Source organism: Aaosphaeria arxii (genome assembly GCF_010015735.1).
Source record: "Aaosphaeria arxii CBS 175.79 unplaced genomic scaffold BU24scaffold_2, whole genome shotgun sequence".
Taxonomy (NCBI): domain Eukaryota; kingdom Fungi; phylum Ascomycota; class Dothideomycetes; order Pleosporales; genus Aaosphaeria; species Aaosphaeria arxii.
Genome location: NW_022983475.1, coordinates 1095169 through 1110978, shown reverse-complemented (window position 1 = coordinate 1110978; position 15810 = coordinate 1095169). Strand labels below are relative to the sequence as shown.

The following is a 15810-nucleotide window of genomic DNA, read 5'->3' as shown; positions in this document are numbered from 1 at the left end:
TCTACTCGCTCGCAATCTTCCTCGGGAGTGCCGCCATGCTTCTGATAATATTATACCATTTCCTCGAAGTCAATTCGGAAGACCACGCGGCCGCACAGAATCCTAAAGTTGCTGGGAAAAGGAGCTGAGGATGAGAAGAGTAGAAACAGGATTGCTTTAACAGCGATTATAACAAGGAGATGTTTCGCGGACTAAAAGAGTCGGATTGCTATCCATCTACACAGGGACTGACGCATTGGTACTTGGGTGCGTGGTGTCTCAGAGTCAGGCGTTCACGTATGCATGCGAAGAATATCAATTCAGCACAACCTGCATTCTGGTTGCCGGTATTCAGTTTTTGTATATTATGATTTAAGCTCAGGAGCACGGGGCTACAAAGCTCTCGAATATACCAAGTGGTACGATTATTCTAGTGGTTTCGCTTACACCATTCGATGTTAGCCAGACCGGTGCCAAAAGCTGTCCAGGTTTCGTAGAGGGTTCATTTCCAGCTGATTGATTCTGGATGGCCAATGACCGATTATTACTAAGTTTCCCTCACGGTTCGATATCTACGAAAGCTTCTTCCTCCTGGTCATCTTCAGAAAATCCCCTGCGGCGTTTTTCATTGACCAAAGTAGCGCCTCCTCGGTCAATGCCTGGGCCGCCGGTTCGTATCTTGTGCGCGACTACTCTATCGAAGGTGTCGCGAGCTTCTTGCTCTTGAGAGGTAGCTTTAGGCGGCCGCCCTCGTCCTCGTCCTAGTCCGCGTTGGTCGGGTGAAGACCGCTTTTGCATGTCTGACAGGCTAGGTGAAGGGGTCGCAGTGACTCGAGGAGTTACGAGTCGACCTTGAGCATCGCTAAGGTATGCATCAGATTCATGTGCATCTGACGAAGGATTAGCTTGGACACCTGATGAAAGATGCTATTCTTCACCAGAGAGTCCACTAGCTGGGCCGTCTCCGAGCTCCCATGCAATCTGCCCATAGTGTTTCTCAAGATGCTCACGCCATCTTGCATCGGTAGTGAAGTGGGTATTGCAGTTGTTCCAAAGACATTCTACATTTCCCTGGACGTTCTCTTTCCGATGGACCTTATACGTGTGTTTCTTTAAGGTCTCGAGATTATGCAGCTCAGCTTTGCAATCGCGCCACCGACACTTGAAAGATTGATATCGAGGCGCGCTCCTCGCAACACTTGGTGACCGAGATTTGATCACAACTGGATTGCGTACTCCAGGAGAGGATTGGTGTGTTGGTGTGTTTTGTGACGCAAGAGGACTTGGTTGGCCTGCGGAGACGCCGTGAATGGCTTTCCGCCAGCCTACAGGCCGTCCTCTCTTCTTGGGAACCGGTTGCCCGTCTGGGCCGGTTTCCATTGAACGAAAGGCAGAGTAGCCCACACCTGCAGGACTAGGTCGTGGAGAGTTTGTTTTCGAGTTTGACTCTGTCGCGCGTGCGGTGATAGGAGTGTGAGAAGGAGTGGTATATGCGCTCTTGGGAGGTCTCCCACGCCGCTTAACCTTAAATGGATTAGTAGGGTCAGGCAGTGCCTGGTCCCCACCAGTTGTGACGGTGTGCAACACTATTTCATGTTTCACTTGAGCGGCGCCTTCGTCGTCACTGTTAGACTCGTCGTCTGCATCGTCGACCGTATCCTGCGCTCTGTCCCGATAATAACCTTTCGGTGGATTTCCAGGATCCATTAGATCCCATCTCAACGTGCTGAGATCTGCATCAACAGATATTTGCGCATGTAATCTGAGGACGTCGAGATGCCCATTCAAGCAGCGTGCGTCTGGATGCCTGCCACTGGCCAGGAGTACATCTCGCGCAATGGTCGCGGGATTATATGAGGAACGTCGCAGGGCCTTTCTCTTATCAAGTGGTTGGGCAAGCACTCTATTCCTCAAAGTCTGAGGCGGGTATGCGCTAGGTTCGTTGGCATTTACTTGAGGCGGTGGTGATATGATATTCGAGGAATACATGGAAGTGTCGAACGCCGGGGTTGAATTAGTGCCGTGGGTGTAAACAGTGCCAAGATTCGATCTCTTAGGCGCTGGTTCTACATCCTCGTCGTCGACAAGTGTAAGATCTATCAAGTCATTGAAAGTACGCTTCCGTGCGGCCTCTTCTTTGTTCGCTGGAGGTTTGAGCTCTGGTTTGATGGGTATCATCTCAGCCACCGGACAAGGAGCCTGGCTTGAAGATCCATTTTGCACAGCAAAAGGTATTTGTGGTGTATTCATTACTGGCGACGGTGCGGTGTGCGTAGACAGCGTTGGATGCGGCGGAACGGCAAGGCCTGAAGCAGCAGGGGTCTTCGGCTTCATTAAAGGTGGAGGCGCCTGGACTCTTTGCGCGATAGATCCATCTAACGTACCGTTTGAGGGTCCTTGATTCGCCCTAGCCTGAGATTGCGCGCGTGTTGCTGAGTTGATGTCGGGCACAGCTGTCAATAGATTTTTTGCGAATGCTGCACGATCCAGTTTCAACCCTAACGCCTCGAGTTGCTCACAAAGTTCAATATACGAAGGATTTCCATCAAGTAAGCCCAAGACTTGTTGTTCACTTATATTGTTGGTAGGGTTTATGCCATTGAGATAGGAGGATGCAGCTTGTGCCAGCTGTGCCTTCTTTCCAGGTGGCCAGATTGTGTTTTTTATGGATCGAGAGGCCGGAATTGGTGCTGTTGAAGATACTGGTGGCTCGATAGACGATGTCTGGATGGGTGTTGAAGAGGTTGACTTTGGTTTGGGTTTTGCCGGTTTCCGCTGGTTAGTGGTCCGCGGCGTGCCTGTGTTCGCTTTAGAAGGCTGAGGTGCTGAAGCTTGGGTGGTAGCAGGCTGTGGTGCAGATTGCTCTGAGGTGACTGGTTGGGGAGCAGTCTTCGATTGAACCGTGGGTGATTTGGGAGCCTTGGCTCGACGTTCCTCCTCCCAAATCTTTGCTAACAATGCCGGATCTTTGCCATTCAATTCCCGCATCTTCGCCATCATTGCCCGAATCTCTGCCTCAAGATCTTGCTCTGCAGAAGAAGCTGCGGAACTAGGCGCATTAGCCTGAGCGGCACGTTCGGCTGCTGCTTCTCGCTCCTGTCTAGCTTTTTCTTCTTGTTCGGCGAGTCTACGTTGCTCCTCCCGTTGGCGCTCCTCCTCCCGTTGGCGCTCTTCCTCTTTACGCCTCTCTTCCAATTGTTGCTCTTCTTCTTTGCGCTTTTGTTCAGCTCTACGCTCTTTCTCCGCACGAGCTGCAACTTCAGCCGCTTTTTGTGCTCGAAGAGCTTCTTGTTCCCTAAGAGCTTCTTGTTGTCGGCGGTATTCCGGCCATAGATCGTAAACAGCCATGGGATCCACCGTATTGACTGCATTGCTGTCGAACCGCTCAGGGACGTTCACGGTACTCGCGTGTGACAGGCCAGCAGAGTCTATGCTAGGCAATTGTCGGACTGGGTCGGCAGGCTTGGACTGTGCTGACTGCGCTGGCGGTATGTGGGAAGGATATTGATAGTGGATTGTAGCGGGACTTGATGTTCGCTTCGGCTGTGGTTGATGATTGTATACATTCGTTGTCTGCTGTGAAGGATACGCGACACCAGTAGCTGGCGAGGGAAGTCCACGTTTAGCATTCGTGCTACGGGGACGCGCCTGGACTTGGCCATACGCGGCTTGGGGAGGGATAGGTGCAGCATGAGCTGCTTGCCGCGGCACGGGAGAAGCATTCGAATAGCGCGCTGCGTGCACTGCTGCTGTATCTGTTGCGGTCGAGTTTGTGTAGCTCATGTTGGACATGTTACTCAGCACTTCGGCGGCTCTATTGTGGGGTTCACGATTGTGTCCAAAACTGCTCCCTGCCAGTGTATTGTCGTGGCTTGCATAAACCCCATGGTTGCTGTAGGTGTCGTTCGAATACGGAACATATGATTGAGTACTGATCGGCGGCGCGGTATACGATGGGGCAGCAGGTTGTTGGTATTGTCGTGAGATCGAACCGGCAGGGTTATTAGATTGGTATGCAGAGTACTGGTGGTTACTAGTATAACCGCCTCCATTGTAATTGTTGGACGTCATGGTTGAGAGGTCCTACCTCGGCGACGAACCCCGTCCTTGGGTAATCGCCTTGCTAGATGTGTCGGAGGAGCCCATGGAAGTGAAATCCGTATTGTCGCTTTGTTAGGGTTCCACTGGATCGTGCAGAATGATTGCGCGACGATTATATAACTTGAGATGGCCGTTATTGTAGAAACTTAGAGGGAAAGGGTTTGGGCGCGTGGCGCGCGTTTGGCATTGCCTTAGTCATGTGGTGTTCCTTGGAACTAGGCGATGCGCGTCGAATAAGTTGGATGTCGTCGGCCAGACTCGGTAGCGGATAAATATATCACCGAAGGCCAAGCCGCGCACTAAGTAAGCGAATCTTTCCAGCAGCACACAGCTCCGACAATTTCAGGGCGAGGACAACGACCACGATACCCGACATCAACGACCACCTCCAAAATGACGAAGGTTAACCAGGGACTCGCCAGCTCACGCCGCAAGTCGCGAAAGGCACACTTCAGTGCGCCGAGTAGCGTGCGCCGTGTGATCATGTCGGTCAGTACACATCTCGACGCAGAATTTGGATTGGATTGAAGGAGGAGTTCTGACACCACTCAGGCGCCATTGAGCAAGGAACTCCGCGAGAAGTACAACGTGCGCAGGTAATTATTCTCCCACAGTCTGCTTTGATGTGGCCTCTTGTACTGACAAAATACAGCATCCCTGTCCGAAAAGATGTATGACTTCGAAATTTCCCCAACCGACGAAATGCGAGTACTAAACGTCGAATAGGACGAGATCATGATCGTTCGTGGCACACACAAGGGACGTGAGGGCAAGGTCACCTCCGTCTACCGTCTCAAGTTCGCCCTTCACATCAACGGAGGTACGTTCGAAAATGCACAATTGAGGGAGAAGGTCTTTATACTAAGTGTTTTGAACAGTTGTCCGTGAGAAGAGCAACGGCCAGTCCGTTCCCATCCCCGTCGCCGCTTCCAAGGTCGTCGTTACGAAGCTCAAGCTCGACAAGGTACAATCACCATGCTGGAAGGTTGAATGAAGGAAATACTAACACGACAAAACAGGACCGTGAGAACATCTTGGAGAGAATAAAGGATGGTCGGGAGGCGGCAGCAAAGAAGAGGGAGGCATAGATGATTGCACGAGCTTTCTCAGGTTGACGACAATTTCATGGCTGGGTTACCCGGAGAATCTGGCGCGGGCTCTACCTCTTTCATCGAGCGATCGGAATGCATATCATCTTTCCATACAACCTCGAACATGCAAAAAGGCATTGAAAAGTGGGGGCGTTTTATCGACTTCTAGATCGAACAAATGAACTAGTCGAAAGGCTTGTATCGGACATGTGCAGGTTATCGTCGTGGAAAAAAGCGCCTCGTGGTCACTAACAATGACAACCAAGCAGCACACTCATGATGCCCACGTTACTTCCTGGATCCCACGTTCACGCTAAAATATCACCTCCTCAACCCTTCCTGATGGTTGCCCGGAGTTAAACGAATAGCGAAGAGTGAAATGGACGACAACTGTCGCAGCTTAATCGTAGACCATTCCGGAGGTTTCCCATGAAAAGAGAGGTCTACTAACTAGCAACATGCATGTTTATGGAACGAGCACTTCGTTTGACTAACGATCTCAAAATCCTTTGATCTCTATCTATGCTGAAGGCAACAGGTGGTGAAGCCATGCATTGCTTGGTGTCACCTGTTGCATTTCTTTCATATTGCTATGAAATATTTTCAAATTGACCATACAGATCAATAATCATCATGTACGCAATATATGGAACGGGGTTCTTTGGGGTGGTGCCAGTGGACTACTCGGACGGCGTAAGTGTTTGTGTGCGCGGGTGGTTATTAATCATCGAAGAGCCGAACCTCCGCATTCTTGTAAATCGGTCTTACATCATGCAATTAGACCCCAGTATCGCATCACTAGGTGCTTTACTAAACATCAACCTTTAGGTATTTAATAACAGAGCCCTCTTTCAAGGGTCTCCTCTACTGAAGTTTTCTGCCTGATACTCTGAGTCTACTACCTTGCTTCCAACTACTATGACTTCAAAGCTCATTGCCATTGTTGCTGGTGTGGGTCCCGGTACCGGGGCATCCATTGCTCGCAAGTTCGCTGCTACATATCCCGTCGTCTTACTTGCGAGGAAGCCTGAGAGCTATGAGTCTCTTGCGAACGAGATTAACCAGAGCGGAGGCAAAGCTATCGGTGTGAGCGCTGATGTTGCAGATTCCGCCAGTGTGAAGAACGCCGTCGAGGTGATCAAGAAGGAATTTGGGGCCGATGTTGGTGCAGCAGTACGTTCAATGCAATTTATGATCATAGTCTCGCAATACCAGCTTGATGCTAATATCATTGCAAGGCTGCCATTTACAATGCAAGTGGAGGCTTTCTCCGGAAACCCTTCCTCGAGATCCCAGAAGAAGTGTTTTCGACGTCACTAGACACCAGTGCGAAAGGAGGCTTCAACTTCTCTCAAGCAACACTACCACTATTGCTGAAAGGTGTTGAGCAAAAGTCCCAGCACCCTCCTTCTCTGATCTTCACGGGTGCAACTGCTTCGGTCAAGAGCAATGCCCAAATGGCATCTTTTGCAACCGGAAAATGGGCCCTGCGCGCACTCAGCCAATCCTTAGCAAGGGAGTTCGGCCCACAGGGAGTCCACGTCGCTCACGCGATCATTGATGGAGTTATCGATATCCCTCGAACGAAGGAGTGGTTGAAAGATCTTGGGCCTGAGTACAAATTATCTCCTGATGGGGTAAGTCAAATTGACCCAATTCATCCATACGCCGTTGACACATTTTGCTAGATCGCCAATGATTATTGGTGGCTCCATACACAGCCCGTCACAAACTTCACTTGGGAGATCGATTTGAGACCAGCAGTCGAGAAATGGTAATTGACTTGCACGTGTTGTGATCAGCGGAACATAGAATCTGCTCCCTGGCGACGAGATGTCGGCTGTAGGTATCGCCATATCTGGCTTTCCCACAGAAGCGGGCACATATGTAGTACAGCACGATCTTATTACGACCAATAATGAACACGTTGAACTCAAAGAAATTTGGCCATGTGGCCAGCAAGAAGATGCCTCTGATCATTCCTATCTCTCGGTTCCGGTAGTGCATTCTTGTGATCCCCGGTTGACGTCGTCACAAGAATATTGGCGTTACCGGCGCCCAGCTCCTTGCATTGCCATTTCAATATAGGGCCGTACTAGATCATATCTGCATCTTTTTGACCTTGCCCAGAATTCGGCAGGACAAATTTGACACAACATGAAGGTCTATACAGTGCTCGCACTGTTGCTCCCGCTCAGCACCGCATCACCATTACAGGTTTCCGAGCGACACCAACCCTCCCCACTGGATGTACACGACCGCCACTCTCAACAGTCCGAACCGATCAATCCCCAACAGCCTTGGCGAAGATGTCCATATAACCTCCCACCAAACTGCCAAAGATGCCCTCTGGACTGGCGCTGCACCGCCTCACCAGACATCCAATCCAAGCATGACTCTGGAAACGCCTTCTGGCCATTCTTGGACCTGCCGCCAGGTTTCGAAAACAAGCCGGGTTCAAGGCCTGTCAATCGCCCGTGGCCGAAAACTTGGGCTTACGATCCTTCTGAACCTGCAGCCTTGACGGGCCCTCAGCTTGCCGACTTTGATGGCGGAGACGCGCCAACGGATGTGCATCTCGATAAACCTGATATCCCTGAAGGCCAAAGCAACGAGAAGCCACAGAATGATGCGGCGGGACAGCAAGAGGTTGGAGTGAAGCAACCGGCGACTGGTGCAATAAACATGCCAGGCGCTGTCATCGATGAAAGATTAGCCTCAGACTATGTCGCTGGAGTCGCTGATCCCGAAGCTGTTGGAGAGGAGTTTTGATATTGTGACTCACGGCGTTTTCATTAACATATGTTGGGGGCCAAATGGTTCAATTACATGTCAAGGCGGAAACTAATGTTAATGAAATGGAAGTAATGCCATAGTCTTATGATACGAGATGGTCCTATTTTATACAATGAAATCTATTATTGCCTCACAGGCGTTGACGACACAGGCATTTCGTATCTCGATCACATATATGTACATCTTAGGGCGGGATTCGAGCGAAACCAACATGTACTACGAAGACTGATACTATAGCGGGCACGTGTCCACCGTAACGGAATCTGTTGACAGGAAGTATTTGTACCTTTTGAGATATCAGCTTACTTTCCGATGTCACGATCATCAGCTTTGTACCGCAGGTTCTCTGATGGCCTATAGTGATCTTAGCGCTTGGAACTCCTTTTTTACCATGTACATACATCGTAACAAGTGACAGCAAAACGTGGAACATCGTAGACTCTTCTGCTTAAGATGACGCTCGAGAATACATTCGAAAGGGTAAAGGCATGACGCCGAAGAGAAGTTAAAGAATCAGGAGAAAAACCTAACCCAAGCTAATAAATCACCACGACAAACCGCAACACACCACGCTCCCCCCGACTGAAGCTTTCTCTAGCTCACGCTTTATGTCCCCGTCTACATCGGAAACGTTGTAAGTCGCGAGCCGGATGTGTTTTCCTTGTTCTTCTGATGGCCAAAGCCCAACATGTATCTGATGATTACCCTGGGCCCGCTACGCCCACGCCGTTTGTATCCATCGGGCTACCACCACCATTTCCACCGTTTGTTCGTTTCCTCCTTGCAACCGCCTTCTTTCTCTTATCAACAGGTACACCTTTGCTGCCTTGCACATCAACCATGTTCATGTCATCTTCATCGGGCCGATTTCCTTCGTCGGCATTCTCCTCCCAGTATATTCTTGTTTCATCAAGCTCTGTAATATCTGTAGGCCGCATCCTAAGCCACTTCATCCTTGGGCCTGACCGTGCCCTTTCACTGACACGGAAACCGTATATACGTGGTTCATAGATATAACCTGGGCCGATGCCAGGTGCGAGGTTGTGTGGGGCGACGCCATTTATGGAAGTGATGTTGGGAGGGGTTGTGTTGTTGCGCGATTTGGCTTCTTGGTTGGCGGCTTGGATGGCAAGCAGAGCATCGGCAGCTCCCGCGGAAGAGTTACGGGCTCCACCGATATCGAGCTCCGTGAAGGTCATGAAAAAGAGCGACCCAAAGGTTGTGCCAAAGAACGCTCCGTCTACCGTCTGAAAACGCGAGTTGGGGGGTGTATAGACGTCGAGGCATGATGGACAGAAAAGTTTGACGGTTTCATGTCCAGGACTGTCATTCAATCCTACCGGCAGGACTTTGCAGGAGTTGCAATAGACTCGCGGACAAGTTCCGAAATGTTGCAGCTCGTACTTCTCTGCCATCTGTTGAATACCGGGCCGTGAAGTAATGTAGCGTTGGTGGATAAGGCCGTACAGAAGCTCCGCAGAACTCTCGATCACGCTGAGATCTGACGACATCCGCAGGTGTCTCCTGTCGTTTGCTCGCCTGTAGCCTGCTGGACGATCATCACCTAGAATCTCGTCATCTTCTTCGTCTTCCTCCTCTTCGTCTTCTTCGTCCTCGTCGTCTTCCGGATCCACATCGAGGATCATCTCTAGGGCTTCTTTGTACATGGGTACTTGCGATTGCAGACCAGTAAGGTTGAAGTCGTCCTCAATAAAATCCTCGGAAACCTCAGCGAAGTACTCATGGCCTAGTAGGCCACAGAATGAGGCTATCCATGACTCTGTGACTTGCGATGAGGAAGACATGGCAGTTGTAGTGTGGACGGAAAGTGGTTAAATCAGCCAGCGCGGCCTGGGCTGCTCCGCGCGAGCCAACAAGTTGTTTAGCAATTGCCAATGAAGGCGAACTGTTATCGGACGTTCGATCAAGCGGTCCGTACTAGCGACGAAGTTCAATTGTTGTTAAGAGCGGCGCGGGGTCGAAATTTGGTTGTGGGGGAGGGGAACGAGAAGGTTTGCGCGGATAACGTTTTATAGAAGGCCGCTGGAATCGGCGCAAATCTATAGCGTGAGGAGTCTAATTAGAGCTTTAGTATTGCAAACACTCTCATCTCGTGCTCGCGATGTTGTTACAGTTCGCGGGTATGCTGTGGTACCTCGTGATAGAATGGCTAAGGAAAGCGCGGAGAAAGGTGACCCGGAAGATGGGGGGATGAAAGACGTAGGAGAGGACGAGTCCTAAGTGGTAGATTGTAGACTTCTTCGTGGCACTTGCTCAGGATGGCAACTTGTCACATTCATGTTTTGGTGTACGTCGGATATGCTCTGTCAGAGATGAGGTGCGCAACAGGCTTGGCATTTCCAGCCCCGCCTCACAATAATGGCACGTGATCAGATACATCACCTTGGTCAGCCAGATATTACCGCTATTGGTAAAAGAATTTGTGAATAGAGGTATGAGTATCATAGATATTAGGCACTAATTAAAGTGTATGTTCAAGGTAAGGAACTACTATAGTCTAGTATCTCTTCTCCTCTTCAATACGCACTTGTAATCACTTCTCTTGCAAACAGGATGTAAGAGCCCAAAATGTAATGGAAAGAACACAAAGAGGTTTGCATTTCATTCAAGCGCTCCACTCTCAGAACAGATCTCTCATAATCCTTGCTAACTCATCTTCGTGCCCAAAACTCGTCGCGAATTCTCCACTTGCCATCTCAGCAGAGCTTAAACTAAACCCATTCTGTAGGACATTGGTATATCCGCCTGCAGCTTCGAACAAAGTTGTGAGATCCGACACCATTCCGTGGGGTGTATCCAAGTGTCCATTCCTGCCATTTGAGAAGACAGCCATCTCATCAACTTGATGACCAGCAAGGCCTGCCATAGCCACTGCGGCAGAGGAGTGCGCATCCGCTGTGTCCGCATTTGACACATTGAGACCCAGCCTGGGACCAATTTCCTTCAGCATCTTGATTGTCTTCCAAAGACGTTTTGAAACATACGAATTCGACGAGAAGCCTCGCACGAGGTCTAACGCCATGTAGAATTCGTCCCGGCACTGGGCGCTGAATTCAGCTGGTGCATGTGCAACAGCGAGAAACAGTACAGCAAGAGCAGATATGAGGAAGTAGTTGAACATGGTTTGTTGGGCCTTATAAATATCCGAGACCTGGTTAATGTAGGTCAGAATTCGGATAGTATCTTTGGCGACCTTAACAACAGTATGTGCGAACTCGAGATTTTCCATGATGCTTGTCGCCGTGTGCAAGACAGGACGATATATCAAAATTCGCATCTGATTTGCTCGTAGATAGAGTGCAACTTGCAGCCGATGAAGACCTCGCGACGCAGCTTCCGGGGCGCGTCCACTTTCTGGATGGACGAACTTCAAGGATTCTGGAATTGACCGGTGCCAGTTCAAGATTTGAAAGTCAAGAAAGCTGATATCTTCCTTGTTGATGTTGTATTGGGAAGCATCGGCGTTGGCGATGGACCGCCACACTTTGGATCCTATCACACTGTATGATATCATCGCATTGAGATATGGTAAAGAGTCATCCTGCAGATATGTCAACACTATTAATCATCAATAACAGCACAAGGATCTCATCTTACTGGTTTTGGGAGGTTAGGGTCAATATCTGCATCCTGCAAAGCAAATGGCATGCCTGTGCCAAAACTCCATCTTCTGTCGAGGACGTAAACAGACCAAAAAGTTCGAATTGCCGTAGCCTGCTCCTCAGGATCCGAAAATGTCGTGCCACTATATGTCTCGCGCCTGTGTAACCCGAGTTCAATACACTGGCGGGCAGCCAAGCCTATGATGCGCCACGCGAGCGCTTCGTCATCCCGATGGAAATGGTACATTCCCTGCACTCACTATTAGAGAGGAAGTTCACTGTCGCTCGCAAAAAGATACTTACAGTCAATATAAGCATGTTGATTCCCTGCAAATCAACAGAACCTGAGAGAGATTTTTCGACCCTTTCATGCACATTCCAGAATAGCTTTTCTCCTAGCGGATCTTTTCCGCCGCCCTCGAGGACCAGAGAGATTGCTAGAATCAGCTTCAAAATACTTGTACGATCGTCCATAATTGCGTCATGGCCTGGACGTGAACCTTGCATAAGTCCGGACCGTGATGCCGCTTCGACGAAGGAGAACAACAGGTCGGCATAACGAAGCATCTTTTCAATATCCATAAAGGGATACATCATACCCATTTCTTCCTGCCAAACTTGGATCAATCGAACAGCCTCCGATTTTGTAAGAGACCAGATGGGATCCTTATCTATGTGGAGGCTCCCCTTAGACAATGCAGCATTTGACTGCGGCGGAGAACCCATCGGAGTGACGTCTTGGGTAACGACACCTTCGTCTTCAACATCCTCAGCCCCAGTTATACCCATTGTCTTCAAGCTAGATTTGGCTACTCCCAAGTTGAATGCGCTCGACGTGGGCCCATGGAACCGTGGATGTTTACTGAAAGACTTGCTCCGTTGTTGAGCAGGCGATGGTGGAATCATAGGGGTATGAATTGACATCGAGCGAGCATACTCTGGATTCTGGTACGGAGTTCCTATTGAACCCATGCTTTGTGTGTCGACTTGACTCTTCAGGGATGTAAGATTCGCAAATAATTGTTCAACTTGGTCTTGAAGGGTGGATATATGCGCAGACATCTGCTTGAATTCACTGGATGTTGTTAGTAATGACTAATTGAAGAGGCTTTCGATGATGCGTACTCCGAGTCTTTGAAGTTGTTGCAGCAGTTGGGCGCATACAAGCACTCCAGCGAGAGATTGCCGCATCGTTGACAAGGAGTCTGCCCGTTGCATTTGATTTTTCTCCTCTTGCACTCATTGCTATACATCCATATCAGCCAAAAGAATCTTTGCTTCTCATTGAGTGTCGCGTGTACCATGCAATGGATATGTAGCGATTGCGCTTCGCGCGTGCTTGCGGAGCACTCTCTTCGCTCTTGCGCTTCTGCGACGCGCCCGGATCGTTCGGAGGGCTCATGGTGTCGCTGCCATTCCTAGTGGTAGATGTGGGCGACATGTTGACCATCCACCTCGAGTGCGACAACCCGTTCGGCAGCTCAGGAAGCTGTTGGCAGGACAAGTCGGAGTTGTAGACTCGGAGAAGCATGCACGGGCCAGGTTAGAGAACAGAGCTAGGGTTAGATCGCCTGCGGGGAAAGTGGGTGAGTGTGGGAACTCCCTTGTCTCGTCGTAATAAGCCGAGCTGTGACATGCTTGATTGGCACGATTGGGTCGGATGCTGTGAACTGCTTCATTATCACAGTTGGATCCGACACTGTGCCTTCGAGACTTATCATCATTGCCAGTCATCATTTCACATTGACCAAAAGGCCGAGTTCCATCAGCATTTCATCGGCATTACTCTCTATGACTATTACATTTGACAACTTCATCCTGAAAAGACCTGCTTCATAATGAAAGCCCTCAATAGGGCAGCCTCGCGCAAAGAGTATTGCAAAACCGTCCCCGTAAAGTCCCTGACATCTCTCAAAGTCAGGCCACTCTTATAAAATCTGTAAGCACCGATAAAGGCTAAGACAAACGCAAGAGTCGTACGGATTCGACGGCTGCGCTTGATCAATAAGCCCTTCTTCGTATACTCAATGTTCCAATCTTTCCACGTTGGGAAGGTACATTTACGCCAAAAGTCAATTTGCGAGTAGCTATATGTTTGGTCAGTTGATGTCAGTTTGTGCAGGTGTGTGCAAATTACGTACGGATAGACTGTCGAATTCCAGCCGTTCTCGGTTGTATACCAGCTGGTGCAGCCACCACTTTGCCATACGGTCTTCTTGAGACTTGCTTGCAAATCGGTAGTGAACGCAACTTCGGCTTCATGCTTAACATCTACACTAGTTGCTTCGCCATTCAGAAGCAACTTGATAAAGTTAAGAGAATGATTGACCATGTTCTCAGACGCCATGACGACAGAGGAGTGTCCAGTGGCAGTGTTCGGGCCGAAGATCATGAAGAAGTTTGGAAAGCCATCCATAGCTGTGCCGAGATAAGCTTGTGGTCCACCTCTCTCATCCATCGTCTCGACAAGATCGTTGCCAGTCCGTCCTGAAACTTTCAGCGGGTGCAACCACTTCGTTGTGTCAAATCCATTCGCAAGAACGATCACGTCTGCCGGTACCTCCCGCTCAGGAGTATCGTCTTTCTCGCTTGGTGGGTATGTCCGGCCTGGACCAAGGACAACTGTGGCTGCGTTCACTTTTCTTAGGGGTTGTGTGGTGAGATCAATCTTAGAGTTGTTCAGACCCTGATACCACCTTTTATCAAATATCCGTCGCTTGCACCCTATCCCATAATTGGGTGTAAGGATTTCATGATACTTCTCTGGAACGATCCTCTTCATACGAGCAAGCATTTGCTCCTCAACTTTCTTTCGTCCCTTCTCTGCCCTTTCTGTGTCTGGGAACATGTTGAAGAACACTGCCTCAGCGCCGATAAAGATAAGGAAACGAAGGGTCTGTAGGAGTCCTGGGATTTTGCCTAGGCGCGGGCCATTCTTCTCCCACCACTCGTCACCTCCTGGGGCATCAGCTGCAGGTACAACCCAAGGGGGCGATCGCATCAACTGAGTGACAGATTTGGCATTGTACGGCGCATCTGGTAGTCGCGGCACCAGTTGGGCAGAACTGCAACCAGTACCAACAACAACCACGTTCTTATCTGTGAGATCGACGCTTTCGTCCCAGCGGGCAGAATGGAAGACTGGGCCCTTGAAGTTCTCGATACCTGGGATGTCATCAGGCCAGCCCTTGGGCTCGACCAGGCCACCAACACAGCTCACCACCACCTTTGCCCGGACCACTTCAGTCTCTGAATATACAGCTGATTCGCCTCGGTCTCTGACTATTTTCGCGCGGTCCTTCGAGGAGAGATCACCCATTCCTGCAATCAGTCGCCTCAGCGTGACCTCCCACATTTGTTCATCTTCAAGCCATCGACATTGCTCAACGTCGGTATTGACCTCGAACTTGTCGGTGACCTGGTATTTCTGGCAGACATCGTGATAATACTGCACAATCTCTCGGCCTGGGGGATGGAAGGAAGTCCATTGTGGGTTCTGGGCGAAGGAGAAGGAATAGAATACGGCAGGAACATCGCAGGCAACTCCGGGGTATCTAAAGCTTGTCAGGACTACAGACTAACAGCAGGAAATCGATTTGGGGTGTAGTTATTCACCTGTTGATCCACCATGTTCCGCCAATGCCAGCCTGACGTTCGAACACACGAAACTGATCGAACCCAAGCTGTTCCTTCAACTGGCATGCCATGGCAATTCCCGAAGCGCCAGCACCCACAATTAGGACGGGATAGTACGTGTATGCATTGTGATCATAGCCGTTGACACGGCGAATTGTCTCCCCCATTCTGAATCAGGTACCAGATCAGAAAGGAAATGTATTTGTTCGCGAGACTGATTTTTTCAAGGTGGAACGGAGGTTGATGTTGTCGGTCTTAGGGAGTATGTGCGACTGTGATGGAGCTGAGTCTAGTTGTCACGGGGGTTGTTCAAGTCGCGGGGATGCTTGAAACACAACTGCGGATACTAAGCGTCCAGCGGCGGAATGTCCGCTTCTCTTGTCAAGATGAGTAAACTGAAAGACAAGCAAGGAATAGCGTTTGAAATGCTTAAATGAAGTGAGTTTTGAACCCTTTACTGGGTAGAGTTGGCCGTGGTGAATGTCCTGTGTAACCCGGGAATATGGGGTGTGAGCGGGAAGATTGGACCCTGGAGAAGATGGAGTGGTAGGTAGATAGATGGAGCTTGTGAGACCATTGAATAG

General features: G+C 49.8%; 8 protein-coding genes across 8 annotated transcripts; 3 read left to right on the top strand and 5 right to left on the bottom strand.

Annotated features, from left to right (window-relative positions):
• Nucleotides 1-537: 537 nt before the first annotated feature.
• BU24DRAFT_405644 (uncharacterized protein) lies at nt 538-4050 on the bottom strand (the record flags this gene model as incomplete). Its single annotated transcript, XM_033525714.1, has 2 exons — nt 538-869; nt 990-4050. 2 exons carry the CDS (start codon nt 4048-4050, stop codon nt 538-540), a joined length of 3393 nt encoding a protein of 1130 aa, XP_033387246.1.
• Nucleotides 4051-4473: 423 nt separating this feature from the next.
• Nucleotides 4474-5168, top strand: BU24DRAFT_458634 (ribosomal protein L24; the record flags this gene model as incomplete). The annotated part of the gene is made up of 6 exons (XM_033531655.1): nt 4474-4569; nt 4633-4676; nt 4733-4751; nt 4807-4900; nt 4959-5044; nt 5100-5168. The coding sequence occupies 6 exons, from the start codon at nt 4474-4476 to the stop codon at nt 5166-5168; spliced, it is 408 nt and encodes a 135-aa protein (XP_033387245.1).
• A 791-nt stretch (nt 5169-5959) lies between these two features.
• On the top strand, nt 5960-7139 carry BU24DRAFT_107639 (NAD(P)-binding protein). Its single transcript, XM_033520764.1, has 3 exons — nt 5960-6344; nt 6410-6808; nt 6860-7139. Exons 1-3 carry the CDS (start codon nt 6090-6092, stop codon nt 6947-6949), a joined length of 744 nt encoding a protein of 247 aa, XP_033387244.1. The 5' UTR covers nt 5960-6089; the 3' UTR covers nt 6950-7139.
• BU24DRAFT_418466 (uncharacterized protein) lies at nt 6859-8098 on the top strand. Its single transcript, XM_033526989.1, has one exon. The coding sequence runs from the start codon at nt 7329-7331 to the stop codon at nt 7941-7943; it is 615 nt and encodes a 204-aa protein (XP_033387243.1). The 5' UTR covers nt 6859-7328; the 3' UTR covers nt 7944-8098.
• BU24DRAFT_107641 (uncharacterized protein) lies at nt 8048-8534 on the bottom strand. The gene has a single exon (XM_033520765.1). The coding sequence runs from the start codon at nt 8398-8400 to the stop codon at nt 8152-8154; it is 249 nt and encodes an 82-aa protein (XP_033387242.1). The 5' UTR covers nt 8401-8534; the 3' UTR covers nt 8048-8151.
• Nucleotides 8207-10140, bottom strand: BU24DRAFT_418465 (uncharacterized protein). Its single transcript, XM_033526988.1, has one exon. It carries the CDS (start codon nt 9770-9772, stop codon nt 8669-8671), a length of 1104 nt encoding a protein of 367 aa, XP_033387241.1. The 5' UTR covers nt 9773-10140; the 3' UTR covers nt 8207-8668.
• A 301-nt stretch (nt 10141-10441) lies between these two features.
• On the bottom strand, nt 10442-13101 carry BU24DRAFT_364238 (uncharacterized protein). The gene is made up of 5 exons (XM_033524238.1): nt 12892-13101; nt 12716-12835; nt 11894-12665; nt 11586-11840; nt 10442-11529 (listed from the first exon to the last, which is right to left on the bottom strand). The coding sequence occupies exons 1-5, from the start codon at nt 13038-13040 to the stop codon at nt 10609-10611; spliced, it is 2217 nt and encodes a 738-aa protein (XP_033387240.1). The 5' UTR covers nt 13041-13101; the 3' UTR covers nt 10442-10608.
• A 302-nt stretch (nt 13102-13403) lies between these two features.
• Nucleotides 13404-15393, bottom strand: BU24DRAFT_458629 (putative flavin-binding monooxygenase; the record flags this gene model as incomplete). The annotated part of the gene is made up of 3 exons (XM_033531654.1): nt 13404-13677; nt 13732-15144; nt 15206-15393. The coding sequence occupies 3 exons, from the start codon at nt 15391-15393 to the stop codon at nt 13404-13406; spliced, it is 1875 nt and encodes a 624-aa protein (XP_033387239.1).
• Nucleotides 15394-15810: the final 417 nt, after the last annotated feature.